General features: G+C 41.8%; 1 protein-coding gene across 4 annotated transcripts in view; it reads right to left on the reverse strand.

The window, feature by feature from the left end:
- Nucleotides 1–21,906, reverse strand: part of CYLD (CYLD lysine 63 deubiquitinase) — a 130,140-nt gene that overhangs the window by 31,480 nt on the left and 76,754 nt on the right. For 2 of the 4 annotated variants that reach the window (XM_030204334.1, XM_030204332.1), the window contains exons 7-10: nucleotides 14,780–15,159; nucleotides 11,026–11,191; nucleotides 2,737–2,878; nucleotides 154–276 (exon numbers count right to left, since the gene is read on the reverse strand). In XM_030204334.1, coding sequence (XP_030060194.1) covers nucleotides 154–276; nucleotides 2,737–2,878; nucleotides 11,026–11,191; nucleotides 14,780–15,159 — 811 coding nt within the window. The remainder of the gene's footprint in view (nucleotides 1–153; nucleotides 277–2,736; nucleotides 2,879–11,025; nucleotides 11,192–14,779; nucleotides 15,160–21,906) is intronic. The other 2 variants (XM_030204333.1, XM_030204335.1) reach the window with 2 other exon arrangements.

Raw genomic sequence — 21,906 nt, forward strand, 5'->3', positions numbered from 1 at the left:
GGGGGGGTCATGATTGTTTTATTAGCCCTGGTGTTATTTTAGGTTTTAAATAGTCCAGGGTAAGAGTTAGCAATATATGCTATACAACACCTTTGTGCAGTTAAAAGGGAAAACATTTGTAAGACAGACACCATTCTTGATGTGGGTACATACATCCGTAGAGGATTTACAATCTCTGTTCTCAGTAACTGCTGGGTTTCACTATAGTACTCCACATCACTTTTTTCCTTTGGTCGTAGCAAAACAGTGTCTAAAACCGAGCTGAAGGAGAACAGGCTGGAAAAAAAAAAAAAGGTTGGATTATTTAGCTGAAATCTACATATCAGGACACAAAAACTTCCTGTCCAGCGTCATATCCCATCTCAGGTTTAAAAAAAAAAAAAAGGGTCTGAAAACCACATTGCAAACAAGTCTCTGGAATTTCATTTCTGTACTAGTTCAGACTGTTAGGACATCAATGTATAACTCAGCCTAAACCATTCTGAATTTACAAATCGGCTACATTAGTTCTTTATGAAAACCAATTGTTTGGATTTAGCACTTTTGTATTCCATCCCATCCAATGATGCATTAAGAGAAAGATCACATGCTGAACAGAAAGGAGTTTGGGTCTTTTTCTTTTTAATACAGTTCTGCTGTTCTGCAAGTTAGACCATCTTCAGAGACATGAGAGCAGTGGCGTAGCAAGGGGCGGTGGAGGGGGCGTTCCGCCCCAGGTGTCAGCGCAAGGGGGGGTGCTCCGCTGCTTCTAGGCACCCCCCCCCCCCGCACCCAAAATCCCCCTCCCGCTATAGGCGCCTCGACGGTATAACCCTCCTCCTCCTTCCTTCCCACCCTCGGCAGCCCTCCTCCTCCTCTCCGCCCCCCCCCCCGTGTCATAACCCTCTACTTCCCGTGGTGGCAGCGGCGTCAGTTCCGTTACGAAGAAGGCACTGCAGGCTCCCCTCCGGCTTCAGCTTCTCCCTTCGCTCTTCACACAGTGAGTGTTCCGCCTTCGCGATGACGCATTTCCTGTTTCCGCGAAGGCAGGACACTCACTGTATGAAGAGCGAAGGGAGAAGCTGAAGCCGGAGGGGAGCCTGCAGTGGCTTCTTCGTAACGGAACTGACGCCGCTGCCACCACGGGAAGTAAAGGGTTATGATACGGGGGTGGGGGGGCAGGGCGGAGAGGAGGAGGGCTGCCGTGGGCGGGAAGGAAGGACTCAGGGATAGGGAGTGGGACCGTTAAAGAGAGCCCCCTGTGTTTGTGGGGGCAGCAGTCAGGTGAAGGAAGGAAGGAACGGAGAGGGCAGGGGAGAGAGGAGAATGCTGGACATGGATGGGAGGGGAGAGCAGGGGGAGAGAACAGATTGCTGAACATGGAGAGAAGGGGAGGACATGGAGAGAAGGGGAGGGCATGGAGGAGAGAAGAGATCGCTGGAGAGGAGGGGAGGGGCAGGGGAGAGAGAAGAATTGCTGGATATGGATGAATGAATGGGGGCAGGGGAGAGAGGACATTTGCAGGATATGGGTGGATGGAGGAGACGGCAGGGGAGAATGGAGAGTTCCTGGACATAGATGGAGAATTGCTGGATATGGAGGGGGATGAATGGGGGCAGGAGAGAGGAAATTTGCTTGATATGGGTGGATGGAGGAGAGTGCAGGGGAGAATGGAGAGTTGTTGGACATGGATGGATGGAGGGGAGGAAAGTCAGGAAGGAAATGTGCATGGATGGAAGAGAAAAGAGAGGAGAAATGTTGGACAAGGATGGAAGGAAGGAAAGACAAAGGAAGGAGATGCACATGGAGAGAGGGCAGATCCTAGATGGAAGGGGCAGGGAGAGAGGGCAGACTTTGGATGGAGGGGACAGGAGAGAGAGGGCAGACACTGGATGGCAGGGAGAGAGAGAGAAGGCAGATGCTGGATGGAAGGAAGACAGTGAAAAGAAGATGAGGAAAGCAGAAACCAGAGACAACAAACTAAGTAAAATATATATTTTTATTTTTTTGCTTTAGGATAAAGTAGTATTGTAGCTGTGTTAATAAATGCTTATAAATAGAACATGGAAATAAGGTAATCTTTATTGGACTAATATTTTGACTAACTTTCGGAGAACAAAACCCCCTTCCTCAGGTCAGGATAGGATATTGTAAAATCACTATACTGTACTGATCTGAGGAAGGAGGTTTTGGCCTCTGAAAGCTAAATGTATTAGTCCAATAAAATTGTATTATTTTATTTTCTGTTTCTGTGGTGTTGCACTGTATGCTCAGTCTGGCCTCTTGGGGGTTCAGTTTAATTTTTGTCTAAATAGAAAGTTTGATTACTTATTCTATAGTGGTTTAGGGTGTATCTCTGTGTGAAAAAGACATGGCTCTCAGTTAGCATTCACTGTGCAGGATCGACGATCTGTACTATTCTGTCTGGTTACGTTTTACAATAGGTGAATTGATGTTCTAGTGCTCACTGTAGTGTTTAAGATGCTTTCCTTTTCTTTATGTGACTCGTAGAAATTACTGCTTATGGTATGGTAAAACTGTTCTAGAGATCCTGAGTGTTTTGTATTTTCGATATGCCTAGTACTGGATTGGGGGGGGGGGGGGTTAAAAAATGACCAGCCCCAGGTGTCAGCTACCCTAGCTACGCCACTGCATGAGAGTAATGCCTTCCTGTCACAGACTGACAAATGCACAGACATCCATCCTTGTTGCTGCTCCCACCAATCTTGGTGGTGAACCTTTGGTTTCTAAACTCACCAGAATAGAGTAGAATCCAAGTAGCAAGAGTTGTAATGACCCTGGATGCCTTTCTTCTTTCCAATCATTACCTCCAAACCATCTTTCTCCATTCTTGGAGGAGTATTTTCTTCTACAACTTCACTTAAGTAACCTCCAAATGCTGAGAAAAGGAAAAAATGTACAATAACGTTTGTACAAACACTTCTTTGTAGATGGTTTGTAACTTTATTACCTTCTGCATGTGTTTCTTCTATATAGTTTGTTTTTACTATGTACCATAAATGTGCCTGTCTCCAGTTCACGTTGCCTCTCATTATTCAGAAAATTTCAAATTCACAATAAATAAAACTTAGAAATGTGCTGGCATAAACGATTTACTTGGTTTCAACCACTTTTGACTATCCTAAACAAATATTCGGCTCAATATTTAAACCCTGTGGTCAGCATTTGTTTTTAAATGCTGACTACAGTATTTAAGTACTTCATGTATATTCAGCACCACAACCTGTACAAGCAGCGTGTCTATCTATATAGCTGAAAAGTTTTAAGAGAACTTTTTTGCTGTCCTAACGAACTGCTCAGCTACATGGATAATGGCTAAATATTGCAGCTATTGGAATACAATGGGGAACTGGCCTCCATTTAGGCGACCTGAGGGCAGGCAGTAGGTGCCTATTCTATAATGGAACTTGGGTGCCTAGGTTTGGTTATAGAATACTAATGTTACCCAATATCGGCATATTTAACATTTAAGTGCTTGCATTTACACTAACCACAGAGCTGGCATAAGTGTCAGCAGCTAAATGCAGCAGGGGCACACAACACAGTATTCTGTAAGCTCCACCTCTGTATATGCTCCCCCCCCCCCAAGCGTGTATTTGCAGAATGGCACTTAAGCAGCATTCTGGCATATATATGTCTAAGTGCATACATGCACATGAATAGGCTAGTATTCTAAACATTTTAGTCGTGTAGATGTTAGCGCCTCATTTATAGCAATACCCTTTATATGGACAGTGCTGGGGAAATCAGTAAGAATTTTCAGCTGCTCTATGGTGGCTGTTGCTATATGGATAAGTACCTTTGAATACCAGGCTGAGGGTTTGAGCAACAGATTGAGTTTAACAGATCAACTGCCTCAGAAATTACATTTCATTCGGTTTAAAACTTTGCACACAAATTAATAATTATAATTTGTACACCACCTTTCATCCACAATGAATCTCAAACAGCTTTAGAATACATTCAAAAGAACATCCAATTTCAGTGGCCCAACAGGGCTTTCAGAGACTATCAGCACAATAAGTGATTATAGAGTGGCTGTCAATATTTGGCTTTTAGCATCCTTCCTACATTTCAGCTGCTTTCTTGCTCACGTGCTGGTCTCCTGATCACTGGCACTTAGCAGAAACATGGCCATGTCAGGGTCACTTAAATTCGATGTACTTTTCACAGCTTTCCATAAGCCATTTTATTTATTTTCCACTTATAGTCTGCTTATTAACTAGGCAGGTTACAATAAACATATTAAAAAAAACAAAAAAAAACAGCACATCAAAAAAGAACAAGATTAATCTTAAAATACAAAAGTCTCTTTGTTTGGTCAGTACCAAAATAAGCTTGAATAAATGTGCTTTAATGTGCTTCTTAAAAATAGTCTTCTTTTAATAGACGCAGTCTAAATGGCAATTTATTCCACATCAAAGGTCCTGTAATGGACAGTGTAGCCTTTGCCGTAATGAAGTCATGTAACCTAGTCATGAAGATACTACAATTTGTCGCAGACTTTCTGATCTCAACAATTGGAGTTCATAAATTTGCAATGCCTGTGTGAAATAACCAGGTGCCAAACAGTTTTAAAAATATAGCAGCAGCAACTTAAATATTATCCTGTATAATTTACTTCTTTTATTTAAGCTCGCCTCACTTTTGTGTTTTCTGCATAGATTTGCAGAAGGCATCTTCTCTATTCCGGTTCTTGTTTTTTTTTTTTTTTTTTAAATTTACAATACATTCAGTCACTTCTGCAGTATGTATTTGCTGCTAGAACTTCATGAGAGCTTCCAATGAGAGCAGCAAAGAGGGCACAATGCTGCATTTAATTTTACAGAACCGAGTTAAAGATTTTTCTGCTCTAGAACAGGAGTTCTCCAGTCCAGTCCTTGAGGGTGACAATCAGTTTTCAAGATAACTAAGCCATGCAAAATTAACGTAAATATGTTCATTGTGGACATCTTGAAAACTTGTTTGTAGGCCCTAGCTGACAGCCCCTGCTTTATAGCCTTTCAGGCAATCAGAAACGTCTCCTTGCTGTAATCAGACAGGTGGCCTGCTCTTGATTTAAGATATCATCATTACATTAACTAGAAACATTCTTTGTATTTTGTCACATTTGTTTGCTAAGAACACTCCTCAGCTTAAACAATCTTTTTCATACAAACCTAACTGCTCAACCAAGGGAATATATATTCTAGTGAGCTGGAGGCCTCCCTTCCTCTAGTATTTGCAGATACAATATAACTACTGTATGTTAGCAATTCAACATGGCTGCCAGTCCCATGTGAAATTCTTTACCTCGTTACTTCTATTTTTACCTTTTTTTTTTAATGATGAAAACAAGGAGAAAGCAATAATTCTTCACTATGAATATTTTATACAGCTGTGTGCAAAAAGACACCTGGTGGATGCTAGGCTGGAACTGCAATCCAGAAGTCTGACCCAGGAGTTGCACTTTTCAGCATGACTTTCCAACTAGAGATGTTGAAGACTCACAAATTTTCAGGGACTTGCCACAAATGGTTCACCTAGTATATGCTATGCAATCGAGCAAGGTTGGTGGAACAAATGAGAACACAGAACTATGAAGATTAAATGAAAAGCAATGCCTCCACCTCCATAATTTATCAACAGATGGCAGCATTGGTGCACTACAAAATGATCTTTGAAACCTCTTCCTTTGCTTCAGCTGGAGAGAAATGTCTGTGTGAAGAGGCTATTGCTTGTGAAATGGAAGCACGCAGTGAGCACTCATATGTGCAATTTAAGCAACGTGCCATGATAGAATTTCTGACTGATGGAGTCTCTCCAACTGAAATCACTGTTGCATGCAGGTTAGTTATTGCGATGGCTGTGTTGATGTACCATGGCAGCAACAGATGAGTCTCACATGAGAAAGGTTAAACTCAAAAAGGACAAATGGAGGATCATTCAAAGCGTTACACTGCAACCCTGAAAACTTTCAAAGAACAATTGAGAAGAGTTCATAAGCACAAGAAGGAAATGTTGCTGCAACATGACAAGGCTAAGTATCACACAACATAAAAAACCACAGTGCCATGCGATTTCCATCTTTTTCCAGAATTAAAGGAATATCTTCAGAGGCATCTGCTTAACTTGAATAAACAGGAGGAAAGGACTGTGAGCAATTGGTTGAAAAGATAAGATGTGCAGTTCTCTCATGATGGCTTTCAAAACAATGCGTGGTGAAAGGTGGTGACTACGTAAAAATGTAAATACATGTAATAAAAGAGAGCAAATTTCAAGCATTTTCTTCATTTTTTATTTATTACAACATTTCACTTAACCAAAGTTATGGAGGTGGAGCATTACTTTTCATTTGACCATCGTAGTAGTGAGCTGTAAGATGGTAATCCTAGCATCACTATTTGTAAACAGTTGCAGGGGTGCAAAAAGTTGATATCACCAACAGCAGAATTGTTTTAGCCAGGCATCCAACTGTGCATACTTCTACTCATATTGAGTGTTGTTGCTGAAGAGACATCAATGCTGAAAAACACTTGAATGTGCAGCGACTAATGATTGCAGGTTTACCCTGCCGAGTATTTTTGCAAAGGAGTGCTCCTCTATTACAATTCTGGAATTTAAGGCTCACTTTTTGATGTTGGACAACAAGTGTGTGGCAGCAGGAGAAATTACTGATAATCCTGCTAGGCAGATTACTGTGGCAACTATGGAGAGCTATTAATAGGACTTAATCTGTGTTGGCTCATATGAACTCTCACAAGAAATTGGAAAATCAAGGTTTTTTCTTGCAAAAACAAAGTTAAACGTATTACTAATAAACACTAAATCACTAAGAATAAAGGTTTAACTAGACAAGCATTTACTGAAACAGTGATTAAGGAAAACACCTTTTCTCAAAATAAAGGGGCCCTTTTACTAAGTTCCACTAAGAAATTGTCTTAGTGTGCCCTAACATGGGTATTTCCTGCACGCTAAGCCCATTTGTAGCACAGCCTTAAGATTAGTCTTTCTTTCTTTGACATTTGGTGGTGGTGGTGGGGGGGGGGGGGGGGGGGGAGGTTGTATTTATTTAACAAATAATAAAATTAACAACAAATCCTCTTCAGTACATTGCCACATAAAACAAGCTAACAGCAAATACATTTTAAATATATAATCAACCTCCCATAACAAAGCTACCCTCAAAATGCTCTACCTTATTCTCCTTACCCCACCCCATTGTTCAGGACATGGAGAGAACTCTTACTGGAGCCTGTAAAGTCGCAACAACAGCATGGTGCAATCTTTCCATTTCTCATATAGGTCCCAAGTCTTAGTAAATTGTATTGTTCTATTTCTACGTAATGCTATGAACTTTGGCATGCGATAAATATTGTCCTCTTGATGACTTGCTGGACAGTAGGGGTAAAATCTGCCTTTTTCTATTATATTTTTTTGGCTGTGTGCTAATGGCGGTAAGGTCTCCCACATTAAGTCTGCACTAATGTCAGTGAACCAGCTGAGTAATACTTCCATGCCCCTTCTCTGCCCGAAAAAAAATTACTACACAATTCATGAATGCAGATGGAAAAGTTGTATCTTACCTGAGAACTTTCTTTCCTTTAGTCCTATCAGACCAGTCCAGTCCAATGGGTTCTGTCCGCCTACCATCGGATAGAGGCAGAAAATGAAAATAGTTCTCAAGTGATTCGTCCCTTAAAGATATCATGCTGCACGAAATGTTTAGTATTTCCAATAGCCAAGCAATAGTGCACAAAATTTGACTAGTGGCCACTATTAAAAACTCTGAGACCAAATGATTCAGTCCGATCAGTACCTTACCAGCCATTGCAGCATACACTCTACTAACATGGAGATATTTCACCGAGTCAGGAGACGTGTGACATACGAGTGAGACAATTGTCTCTGGGGGGAGGTAGTGGTGGGGTGGAGGCGAGAGCTACTTTCCAAGGGCTGGTTGGATTTTAGTACTTGATGCATGGAAGACAGGAAGAAGATTGGGCAAGGAAATAGCAGTTTGGTTATGCTAAGAAAAATGTACAGCCCATGAGCACCAGGAACACACGCTGTCTCCAGCTTGTGCAAAACATTCACCTCTTGAGATCTTTGTAGCACTGCCCGAGTTTAAAAATGAAAAAGCTTCCTTATAGCACTGCCTGAGAGGTTTCTTCCCGAAGCTTGGGGAGGGGAGGAGGGTTAAACATTAGGATTTAATGGCACACAGCTTGCTTGTTCCTACTTTGTATTGTTGTTCGAATATTTTTACTGCTCTAATTGCCTACTGCTCATGTTTGATCTATTCTTACTGTACACCACCTTGAATTCCTTCAAAAAGGCGGTAAATAAATCCTAATAAATAAATAAATAAAATAATAGGTTACGAAACTTAAAAGTAGAATCAGTGATATCTGAAAAATATAACTTGTAACTAAAAGAAAATTAATCAACCAGGAAGGGATTCTGGACTGGTCTGATAGGACTTAAGAAAAGAAAGTTATCAGGTAAGATGTAACTTTTCCTTCCATAGCATCCTATCAGACCAGTACAGACCAATGGGATGTAGCAAAGCAGTGTCCCCAACATAGGGTGAGACTAAAAGACTGAAACACTCAAAAGAAAGAAGAACTGGAATAGTCTTAGAGATCCTTCCTAGTAAAACCCAGTAGAAAGACAAAGGGTATGGAAGAGGAGAAGAAAGTGACTCACAAGTAGAACAGAAAAAAATATTGATAGACAACAAAAGAGATGAATAAAGCAAGAAAGAAACCCAAAGGTGATTTTTCTTAAATGGGTCTTTGAAGCCAACAGCCTCCTTTCTCGATCTTTATCATATCCGACCACTGCACTCTCTTCTGGAGCCTTCTTTGATTCGTACACTTCTTTCTTTGGTTATTTCTTATATACATTACTGTAATTCTTTGCTTGCCAGTCTTCCCTCCTCATGCATCAAATGTCTTCAGCTTGTTCAGTCCACCACTTTTAAGTCACATCACTCTGCACGACGCTTTGATCATGTCACTTCCCTTCTTCGTTCTGAGCACTGGCTTACAGTTTCCGCTAGTATCAAGTTTAAGCTTCTTGTCTTTAAATCTCATCTTCCTTCAGCTCTGGCTTATCTTTCCTTATGTTCCTCCTCGTGCCCTCCGATCTGCTTCTGGCAACTTACAATATCTCGTGAAACCAGTTTCAGTTTTCTAGGACCCTCTCTCTGGAACTCTCCCACACCTTGCTTCTGCTCTGAACACTGCTATCCAAAATTTAAGGTTTTACTCAAGACGCATCTGTTTAATGAATGTTTTGGTTCCTCTATATAATTGTCCCCCCTCCCTCCTGTATCTTTACCTTAATTGCTTTTATGTTATAAACCGCATAGTCACCATATGGACATGTTGTGGAAGGAAGGAAGGAAGGAAGAAAGAAAGAAAGAAAATAAATCTATGAAGGGAATACTTTAACTGTGCTTCCCCACCCACATCTGTGACAACCAGCAAAATCCAGAAGCAAACTGAAGAATCACCCTTAGCTAAGAATAAAGAAGGGAGACAAATAGGGTCTAAATAAAATGGCTATTGACTGACCTGGTGCCAAAGAATGCCCTATTCTGACATGAAAATCCAGATGTCAACATAAGAGCAAGAAGAGAGCATAAGGGCTCTGAGGCATGCCAAGAAATATGAGACACTCAGTCAGGACAACCAAGAATGGGAGCCTATTAGGCTCAGAATAAAGCCACAAGATCAGAGACATCCTCAAGTCGTGTAACAGTGGTGGCTAATGCCAGTGCTATTGAGTTAGCTGTGCAAAATAGCTAGAGTGTAGAATCGCACAAAGTAGGTGGGTTATATAGCCTGAGATATGAGTGACTGGCAAAACTGTACTGTGCAGAGTATATAAGAATATAGCTAACAAAACCAGTCTACTGACGCAGTCAAGCACCATAAGGTTCGGACAAGTTTCTGGAGGGAAAGTCCATAGTCTGTTATTGAGACAGACTTGGGGGAAGCCACAACTGAATCACAACTGAGAAGCTGGTTCAGGAGACAAGCCAAACAGGCACCCCCAAGTCAAATGAGACTCCACATAAAACCAGCTCAGGAACACAAAACCCTAAAAGGGTAGATAAAGCTCAATTGAAACTAGTTAGAAACCAGGTCAAGAGCAGGGCTGCTAGCCAATCATCCATCCACTTGGGAGAGAGAAATACTGAACATTCTATGTAGCATGATTCCCTTATGGGGCAAATCACTTGAGAACCATTTTCATTCTCTGCCTCCATCCGCTAGTAGATGGACACAACCCATTGATCTGGTCTACAGGATGCTATGGAAGGCAAAACTAAAGCAGTATGCTTTAGTACATCCTGCATTAGGCATATGCTAGCACCTAACACAGCTTAATTAAATTCAATCTCAGAATTTATCAAGGTTCAGCAAATTTTGTAACAGGTGTTGATGTACTATATCTAAAGTTTTAATATAAATACAGACTCTAAATAAGTCTTTGCTATCTTCTTTAAATAGATTATCTACCTGAATATACTTCTGAATCTAAAGCTATTCTTGTGAAGGAGAAAATGAATTCTTCTGTGGGTCAGCAACTTAAGCAACACTATTAGAATAACTGAATCTTCCCACTGTTCTAAGCCTCTCTTCCATCTTTAGTGTCTAAGGCTATCCTACTAATTATATTTGCCTTAGATATAGATAGGGATTGGGTTTTTATTTTTCGGAAGAGATAAGGAACAGTTTTATGATTTTAGAACTCAGCATTAGCTTGTGACAAGGATAAAATGAAAAAGAACATCATGATACATTCATTATTCAGCACAGCTATTAGAAAAACCAACAAGATTGCATTAAATTCCTTTTCTATTCTAAAGTTTCAAAACACAACATTTTCAAATTGCAGAGGCTGTAATACAGGGGCAACAGGTCACAAAGAAAAGGTGTATTACATTTCCCTTTGATATACAAAGTCTTACAACCTAAAAGAATTCAGTTAGACCCAAGTTGGCAAACAATCAACAAGGCAGTCGATGATTACCTAAAGAGTTGCAGCGCTCAATCTGGTTGGAAACTGGTTGCAGGGATGCAAACCTGGAATCTGGTCTGCAGCTCTTCAGCTTAACAAAGAGTGCCTTTTTGGGGGCACAAGTGAAGTATCGTGTCCCTTTGAAGGTGCCATCTGTGCAGCCTGCACACTCATCTTCCTAAGCAAACAGAAAAGAGAGAGGAGCACGAGAAGCAGGGTGGGAAGGATGACACAGGTTTTAATTTTGTTAGACAATATATGAACTTGAAAACAACCATCATGTTTCAAAGGGGCTGCCTGAAGAGAATGCAGAAGGATGTGAGGCAATGTACAGGGACTCACTGCATAAGTCAGCATGGGGCTGAAAAGCAGGGCCAACAATGGGGCCATCTGTGAAAAACACAGATGGAAGGGCCGGGTCCTGTTTTGACATGGAAGAGATTGAGGGCCAGCCATGGCAGTCAGTGTTTGATTTAAACACTACCCCCATGGTACCTGACTTCCGGCAGTTATCTGGGTATTGGTGATATTCAAATTGGTATCCAGAAAATTATCCAGATAAACCCAGTTTACTAAGCCATGTGGAAATGCTGACACAGCCCATTCAGTGAGTGGGCTCTGTTGGCATTAGCGCAAGGCAGCTGCTAGTGCGGCTTACTAAAAGGGGGGAAAGTTACGACAGAATATCTATTATAGAATACCAGTCTAACCCAGTACCAGCATGTCTTACATTCAGGTGCGTGCAGACACACCAGCCATAGATCTGGTGTAACTGTGAGCACCAAATAACAATGTATTCTGCAGGTTGCACCTTTGTGAATGTCCTCTTTGTATTTATGTGCTGTATGTGAATGTACCAAAAACAGAAGAAACCACTTCAATAGCTTTTGGGCTTTGCAGATATATAAAATTAAATAAATAAATAAAATAAAATAAAATATAAATATGCCATTTCACATGCCCTTAAAGAATAGCACTTGGGTGTTTTGCTGCCACTAATATGCATAATCCCCAACCCTGGCTGACCCCTTGCATCCGTTACCTTCGCTCCTGCGCACGATCTGCCGAACGCCTCTGGAGAAAATCTTGTACTCATTCAGACTTCCTTCACTATAAATTCATGCTATCCTCCTTCCACTCCTTCCTATTCCCTGCAAAACAGGACTATTACACCCAATTGACCAATTCTCTCAGCTCCAACCCTCGTCGTCTCTTCGCCACCCTTAACTCTCTCCTCAAGGTGCCCCCCACTCCCACTCCCTCTCTCACTGGCTGATTACTTCCATGACAAAGTGCAAAAGATCAACCTTCAATTCACTACCACCCCCCTCTTCACCCATTAACCCTCTCCCTCAACCAACCAATCCAGGCCTCCTTCTCCTCCTTTCCTGAGATCACCGAGGATGAAACCTCCCGCCTTCTTTCCTCCTCGAAATGCACCACCTGTTCCTCTGATCCCATCCCCACCAACCTACTTAACACCATCGCCCATACTGTCAACCCCTCCATCTGTCGCATCCTTAACCTCTCTCTCTCCACTGCAACAGTCCCTGACACCTTCAAGCAAGCCGTAGTCACACCTCTCCTCAAAAAACCATCACTCGACCCTACCTGCCCCTCCAACTATCGCCCCATCTCTCTCCTACCCTTCCTCTCCAAAATACTTGAGTGCGCCGTTCACAGCCGCTGTCTTGATTTTCTCTCCTCTCATGCCATCCTCGACCCACTCCAATCCGGTTTCCGCCCTCTCCACTCGACAGAAACAGCACTCTCTAAAGTCTGCAATGACCTGCTCCTGGCCAAATCCAGAGGCCACTACTCCATCCTCATCCTCCTCGATCTTTCTGCCGCTTTTGACACTGTCAATCACGATTTACTTCTCGCCACACTGGCCTCTTTTGGGTTCCAGGGCTCTGTGCTCTCCTGGTTCTCTTCCTATCTCTCCCACCGCACATTCAGAGTGCACTCTCATGGATCTTCCTCCACTCCCATCCCACTATCTGTTGGCGTTCCCCAGGGATCTGTTCTTGGACCCCTTCTCTTCTCTATCTACACCTCCTCCCTAGGCTCACTGATCTCATCTCATGGCTTCCAGTATCATCTTTACGATGATGACACCCAGCTCTATCTCTCCACACCAGACATCACCGCAGAGACCCAGGCCAAGGTATCGGCCTGCCTATCCGACATTGCTGACTGGATGTCAAACCGCCACCTGAAGCTGAACATGTCCAAGACCGAGCTCCTCGTCTTTCCACCTAAGCCCACTTCTCCTCTTCCCCCACTCTCTAGCTCAGTTGATGGCACCCTCATCCTCCCCATCTCATCTGCCCGCAACCTCGGGGTCAACTTCGACTCCTCCCTCTCCTTCTCTGCGCATATCCAGCAGACTGCCAAAACTTGTCGCTTCTTCCTTTTCAACATCAACAAAATTCGCCCTCTCTGAGCACACCACCCGAACTCTCGTCCACGCTCTCATTACCTCTCGTCTCGACTACTGCAACTTGCTCCTCACTGGCCTCCCACTCAGCCATCTATCCCCCCTTCAATCCATTCAGAACTCTGCCGCACATCTCATATTCCACCAGAACCGATATACTCATATCACCCCTCTCCTCAAGTCGCTTCACTGGCTTCCGATCAGATACCGCATCCAATTCAAGCTTCTCCTCCTTACTTACAAATGCACTCACTCTGCTGCTCCACCCTACCTCTCTATCCTCATCTCCCCCTACGTTACTGCCCGTAACCTCCGCTCACATGACAAATCCCTCCTCTCAGTACCCTTCTCAACCATTGCCAATTCCAGGCTCCGCTCATTTTCCCTTGCCGCACCCTATGCCTGGAACAGTCTTCCTGAATCCCTACGCCAAGCCCCCTCCCTACCCATCTTCAAATCCTTGCTTAAAGCTCACCTCTTCAATGCTGCATTCGGAACCTAACCTTTCGAACATATAGGTTGCCCCAATCTGTCTGACCTATATGATTAACTGTACATTTGTCTTTTTAGATTGTAAGCTCTTCGAGCAGGGGCCGTCCTTCCATGTTAAACTGTACAGCGCTGCGTAACCCTAGTAGCGCTTTAGAAATGTTAAGTAGTAGTAGTAGCATAAGTGTACACTTACCTATCAAGTACCACGTAAATGTGGGCACCCTATTATAGAATTGTCAGGATGATCAGGAAGGATTTTCAGAGGCATTTTCCAGATAATGCTACTGAAAATCTGGGTATAGCCCAGTGAGCAGCACTTATCAAGGCAGGTGCTGCTCATAACCGGATATATTCTGCTGAATTATTAACCCAAACATATGTTTAATATATCTGGCTATGTGTTTTATTCTAATTTCAAGCGGTGGGGGAGGAGGGTTGCCGATTTTATTTAACACCTATGGTATTATTACATAGCTAAGTGACAGTAAAACAACACAGATGGTTTGTATTCAGTACAAATGAGTTACAAAATTCCCCTGAAATGTCACTTGGTGACAGGTCTGGCAAGAGACTTGGAGCCTGATTTATAAAGAATCGTTACATTTGTGCTCGTAAGTGTGCTTTTTATAAGCCCTTTTTTTTGTACAGCCATAATAACTAACTGGGAAACTTGAAAAGGAAGAAAAAGGAATAGTGACTTGAACTATAAAACCACTCTAAAAGAACTTTAAATTGTTCTTTTTCTTCTAATCAGCATCATCCCCAAAATCCATCCTGTGATAAAATGCTCTAAGTAAAACAGCAGTTTTTCACAGATCACTGTAGGTTAATTACCAGTTCCAGTCCCGCCAAGACTTCATTTACCCCGGATGGCTGACCAATCCAACGGATCACGCCAAAAAACGGCGGGTTCTCCTTCACTTCAGCCAGGGAGCCAACTTCAAGTCCATGCAGGTTACCAAGTGGGACAGTATCAGGCATGCTCTCCTGAATAGAAGCATTGTTCAATTCTCCAATGACTGACTGAACGGATAAAGAAAGGGGAGTGTGTCCAATACTCCCATTTGTGCTGGACATCTTGGACAAGCTGAAAGGCAGAGAATGGTATCGGTTCTCAATGGATAGACAGTTCGTTACAGCAGGTTGCAGGGGTGGAGAACAGTGACCAAATCCAGAAGATACATCTGACAGAGATTTAACAGGATCCTCAGAAACTGTAAACACACAGGAAAGAGGAAAAAAGTATAGGTCTTCTTTAATGATCAGGAGAAAAGCTTAAAATTTCAGGTCATAAAACATATAAAGAGCTGAGCAGCTAATTTCTACATAATGCAGACACGGCATCAGTTCCCAAGGGAAAATGTATTAACTTTCCCTTTGAAAATCGCCTAGGGTCAAAGTCCTCAGAGATTTGCACCTGTTTTTTCTGTGGGCATTTTTTCCTTTCAAAACATAGTAAACATAGTAGATGACGGCAGAAAAAGACCTGCACGGTCCATCCAGTCTGCCCAAGAAAATAAATTCATATGTGCTACTTTTTTTATTTGTACTGTCCTCTTCAGTGCACAGACTGTATAAGTCTGGCCAGCCCTATCCCCGCCTCCCTCCACCAGCTCTGGCACAGACCCTATAAGTCTGCTCAGCACTATCCCCGCCTCCCAACTTCCAGTCCCGCCTCCCACCACCAGCTCTGGCACAGACCGTATAAGTCTGCCCAGCACTAGCCCTGCCTCCCACCACCGGCTCTGGCACAGACCGTATAAGTCTGCCCAGCACTAGCCCCGCCTCCCAACCACCAGCTCTGCCACCCATTCTAGGCTAATGTGTATCATTAGGAAAGTACACGTTATTATATTTCCCACTCAAGCCTTGCCACCAAGAATATCTCCACCTAAAGTGCGTTGAACAGCAATATACATCAATTTACCCACAGAAAGGGTTGGCAATTTTCAGAAAGCTTTTTTACCTGATTCAATAGCTACACTGTAAACCCCCTATAATGTCGACAATGACCACATTATAAATGAATCCACTTTAGATCCACAGTGTAACATGTTAATAGCCATTCCATGTTATACTGGCCTGTATAGTCTAGTGTATTTGAAAATGGCTTTTGAAAAGTGGCTCCCCCCCTTTTTTTTCAGTGAAAATTAAGTGTTTCATTTATTTTGAGTACTATAATCATGGCATTACTACACTGAAAATTTTTGATTTCCAGAATTACAATTTAACTTGAATAAGTCAAGAACCTTCCATAGTTGTTCACTGATGAAGCAATAAGCCCACAACTCAGTGTTCTGACTTGGCACTTTATCCTCAAGCCAGGATTTAATTCTGTACCCACCTGCATCTTTCTCCCCTTAAGGCACTGAGAGGGGTAGCTTTCATGCTACATTATGGCTATACTATGCATTATTTGCCCCTTAATGCATGTTAAAGGGCACTAATACAGATTACATTACCGTAATGCATAGTATTTTAAGTTGCTTTGGGTTGAATACTAATGAGATGCAGAACTTGCAGCTAATATGCAGAACATCTCATTATTATGTAAATTCTATAACACAACTTGCAGTGAACACTACAAGCTGTGTTATAGCTGGAAAAATAATGCCAACAAAAGAGCTTGGGTTATTTTACTATTCCTCATCTATAATCTGACCTGATTCCATGCTCTCATTTGTTGTGATTTAAACGTGTTTACTGTGTATTTTTGTTAGTTGGATAATTATGTACAGCAGGAGATGCAAATCCAGACCTCTAGTGCCAAAAGCCAGTCGGGTTTTCAAGATATCCACATAGAATATGCATGAGATCCATTCACATACACTGCTTCCACTTTATGCAAATGTGTCTCATTCATATTTATATTAAAAATTATGAAAACCCAACAAGCTTGAGGAACTTCAGGATTAGAGCTGCCTAACCTGCAGACAGATTTCCTTGCTGAATTGTATGATTAATTAAGCTGCATTTGTACTCATTTTTAATTACACAGGACATTCTTTTCTATTAGTGGACTGTACCAAAGTGTATCATTGAATCCTGCCTAGAAGTTTTTTTTTTTTTACCTAGGCAAATAATAAATTGTAAAATACATAGATATATGAGAAGAAAACACATTAACAGTTGGGCAATATGCTTTCCTGTAAAAATATGATCAGCTAAGCACTGATTAGGCAGTAAAAGGGTAATTCTATAAAATATGCACTAAGACACTATTATGCACGTAACTCATTAGAATGGCAGCACATTCCGGTTAAGGAACTGGGAAAGTGTATCTGGTTATATTAAAGAACTTCAATGACTTCATGAACGTGAATGGATTATTTTTAGTTATATGTTTAATTTTTCAGATATTATATGGTAATACTTCTATCGATTCAATTTTTTTCTCATTGTTTTTATTTGTCAACCTGAGTCCGTGAGAGTTTGAAGTTGCAATTTCCTGTATTTCAAAATGTTAACCCTTCAGTGTCCAATGTTCCCATCAATCTGTTCCCATATGGCTTATTACGGGAACATTGGATACTAAAGGGTTCCGCTTGGTTCTGTGTTTCCTTTTCAAGCTATTGCAATTTGGAATAATTTAACAAAACCTAATTCGATTAGACCAAAATTATATGCTTTTGCTTAAGAATTTGAAAACGTTTCTATCTGGTAATTATGCTAATTAATTTTTAGCATTTTAGTCAGTGGCATAGCCAGACAGCACAAAATTTTCTCTGCCCCACCCTACCCCCACCTCAAAATATAAATACTTTAGCTAATGAGGATCTCCACGCTCTGTCAGCTAAAGACTCTCTGAATGTGGCTAGAACTCCCTTTTACCAAGCTTGGCAGGCAGCAGCAATGTCCCTAAGCCACTAACGCTGGCACCTCATGCATGCTTAGTTCTTGGTGGTTCAAGGATGCTGTCACCGATTGCAGAGCTTGGTAGAAGAGTTTTGGCCATCTTTGGAGGAGATCCTCAGCTGGGGATCCCCACCAGCTATACAGCAAGGGTCAGGACCGATGCTAGACATGCTAGAACCCAGGTCAAAAAATAAAAAATAAAGGAGGGCCCCCATTCTTGATTCCTTCTCCTCCAAGCCTCCCCTCCAATTTCCCCACCTGCCATTACTATCACACCTACAGAACCTCACCAAATATAGAACAAGGGATCATGCGTTAGAAATACATATATTTAGATTAAAAAAACAGAAATGTATTTCCTTTTCTATAGAGCACAATACAAAGATATTTGCTATGCTTATTTCCCCACAGCTAACATATTCTATTTAAAATATTCAAAATAAAATGCTCTTTTCTACCTTTGTTGTCTGGGCATTTTATTTTTCCATCATGTTGGATCCAATTTTTCTTCTTCTTTCCCGTCATCTGCTAATTCTCTTTCATCTGCTAATTCATCTGCTGCCCATTTGTCTTTTCACGGTTTCCCAGGGGACACACCACCACCTCTCGCACTATGCCCTGCATGCCACCAAGAACTAGATCCAAAATGGCTTCCCCTCTTGTCGGTTCCTGGACTAGTTGCTCCAAGAATCAGTCGTTTATTACATCTAGAAATTTTATCTCCCTGGCATTCCATGATGTAACATTTATCCCAGTCAATACTGGGATAATTGAAATCACCCATTATTATAGTGTCGCCCAGTTTGCCAGCTTTCCTAATCTCTGTAAACATTTCTTCATCTTTCTGTTCGTTCTGTCCGGCGGAAAGTAGTACAGCCCTACAAGAATACTCCTTCACTTCCCACATGGAATTTCTATCCATAATGAAACAGATAACAGTGTGGAATCATTATGGATAGAAATACTTTATTTGACTCAATTCCCTCTTTAATATATAGCGCAACCCTCCACACCCCCCAATTTGATCCTATCACTGGGATACTATTTGCACCCTAACACAGTGTTGTATTGACTGTCCTCTTTTCACAAGTCTCTGAGATGCCTGTTATATCTACTTCATCATTTAGTGATATATACTTTATATATATATATATATATATATATATATATACTTATTTTTTAGGCTTCTAGCATTTGTATACAGGCTCTTCAGATTGTGTTTTTTTCCTTGGATCTACTAGCTGATTAGAAGTTGAAGGGGATAATGCACATCCTTGATCCTGCTCTCTAATTAAGCACACCTGGCTTACTTTCAGCACTGTTGAAACCTCTCTACTGGGATTCCCTAAATGTCCTGTTTCAATACTATCCTTCAAGGATACTCCACACCGAACCATGTGCTCCTGGGCGACTGTCAGCCCCCCCCCCCCCCCCCCCAATCTAGTTTAAAAGTAGCTCTATCTCCTTTTTAAAAGTTAGAGCCAGCAGCCTGGTTCCATCCCGGTTAAGGTGGAGCCTATCCCTTTGGAACAGTTCCCCCCTTTCCCCATAATGTCGCCCAATTCCTAACAAATCTAAATCCTTCATCCCTGCACCATTGTCTCAACCACGCATTAAGACTTTGGAGCCCTACCTGCCTTTTGGGTCCTGCGCGTGGAATGGGGAGCATTTCTGAAAATGCCACCCTGGAGGATCTGGACTTCAGGCTTCTACACATGTGGGTAATTTTTGTGAAAGAGCAAATGCTCATATTTAGGAACATGTGCCTCTTGGAGAAAATCCACCCCTGTACACAAGCGCTCAGCTTCTTAACATAGCTGTCTATATAGACACAAAGGCATATTGTGTGTTAGCTATCATTTACCAACTGTAATGATCCCCAAGCGATCCCCATAGTATGAATTGCCCAAGTATATCTCCCCAACTGCCTCCCAAGTCACCGCCTATTCAATTCCTTTCTCACATCATCTATACAGTATTGCATGATCTTAAGAGTTAAAATCCTGCAAAATAATCTTACTTCTCACCCAACCCCCTCCCCTTCTCCTCTCAATCACTGTATAAGTAACTGGCCCCTCGTAACTCAGACCACTTAGAAAAAGTGGCCACCTCCATAGGCGCAGTTTGTTTCATTGGGGGGAGGGAGCACAGGATACGGTATGGCTCATTAGCTATCATTTGCATACATACATCTCATACATATTCATTATGGTTATTCCCCCCCCCTCCTCAAACAAAAAAGGAAGACAACGGCTAAAACAGACTAAATAGGAAGTCAGTATATCTATATCTATTTATATATTTTAAACTGAAATTAGCTAACAACGGGAAATTTCTCTCACTACGACCCCTCTCACATTCACATGAATTAGCAAAGGAAAAGTGCATTTTCCCTGTCCCCCTTCCCCAGGCCTGACACCAATACCTTTCCCTTTTCACTTCTCCAAAGCCCAGCTCTTTCTCCTTTCCTCCTTCTTTACCCAGCACTTCTCACCTTCCTATACCATGCCAATTTGAACCTTAGAAAGGCTCTAGTTGTAGAAATGCAGTACTGGAGAGGCAAAATGGCTGACAGTGGTAGCAAGTAGTTTCATACCTTGCAGAATAATGTCTTCAAATGGGTTAGATCTGTATTCCAGACCCTCAACTGATACAATATAGGCGTCTACAAAAAACAGACAGACAAGAACTGAAATGGAGACCCCCTTTCCCTTCCACACAAGGAAGCCAGACTCTACAAGCAGTGCAATACTGCAAAAAGAGAAACAGAAATGCATTTTCTCCTGTACTCTGCCAAATACAAAAATAGATAAGGTGTTCATTTCTCAAAATGGACACATTCCAATCCTTAAAAAGTATTGAATAAAAATCATTTTTTTCTACCTTTGATGTCTGGGCACTTTTCTAATTGGGTTGGTCCCAGTCTGTTCCACTTTTTGTGTCTGTCTTCTCGTAAATTCTTTTCCAGAGCTTCCTTTCCATTTCTCTCTCCTCTTGTCCTTCTCTCCCTTCTCTATATCCATCTGGCACTAATCTTTTTTTCTCAATTTTCTGTTCTCTGCCTCTATATTCATCCATATATGATTTTTACCCTTATTCTCCCTCTCTTGTCCTCCTTCCCCTTCCTTCTCTATATTCATCGGGTACTGATCTTTATTTTTTATGTTTCTTTTCTCACTTTTCTCATCTCTACCTCCATATCCACCAATATATGATTTTTACCTCTCATTCTGTCTCACCCTCTAGTACGGATTCTCTCTCTCTCATCCTCTCTACTTCAATACCATAGCCCCTCCCCCTCTCTTCTTTCTCCTTCTCCTATCCCCTTCCTCGGTTCCCCATTTCCATCTTTTGTATTCATCTACCCTCCACTATCTCTCATCCCATCTCTCCTTCCGTCCCTTATCTCCAGCCCATTCTTTTACCCTCTACCCCATCTCCTGTAAACCTATTTCTACTCCCATCTCCTTTCTCTCTCATAATCCTTCCACAGCACTCCCATCCTTTTTCAATACATCTCATCTGCTCTCCAGACCATCAGGTTAGTCACATCCATGTTGCAATTTCTTCATCCTTTCTCTTACCCCTATTTCACACCCTAACTCATACTCTCAGCCCACCTAACATTCCAAGCCAATGAAACTTTTACCATGGCATTTGGTGACAATTTCTTGGCAAGAATAACTGATGGCTCTATTTTTGTCCTGTTCTTGTGTTTTATCTTTTACGTTATGTTTTATTCTTACCCACCCAGAACTGTAGATGGGTGGACTACAAATTTGTTTAAATAAATATATCAACACAAAATAAAAATCAGAGAGTACGAAAGGGACAAAAAATTTTGAAAACTTGAGCCTCCATCCTATTGGAAAATTTGTTGACTGGAGGAAGTGACGTCAGCGCTACCAATGGCAGCCTGAGAACAGAGCTCTGTTTGGGCATAGCGCTCCGATATCAAAAGAGGTCGCCTTCCTCAATAAATTAGCTACCAAAATGCAGATAAAGATCCTGGAAAGCAGCAGCATACTCAATCACAACGTGTGGAGTCTGACCACATGCTGTGTACATTAAAAAGATGGTGCCAGTGCTGTTAGTGCTGTTGGAGG

This window comes from Microcaecilia unicolor, chromosome 5, assembly GCF_901765095.1.
Source record: "Microcaecilia unicolor chromosome 5, aMicUni1.1, whole genome shotgun sequence".
Classification (NCBI taxonomy): domain Eukaryota; kingdom Metazoa; phylum Chordata; class Amphibia; order Gymnophiona; family Siphonopidae; genus Microcaecilia; species Microcaecilia unicolor.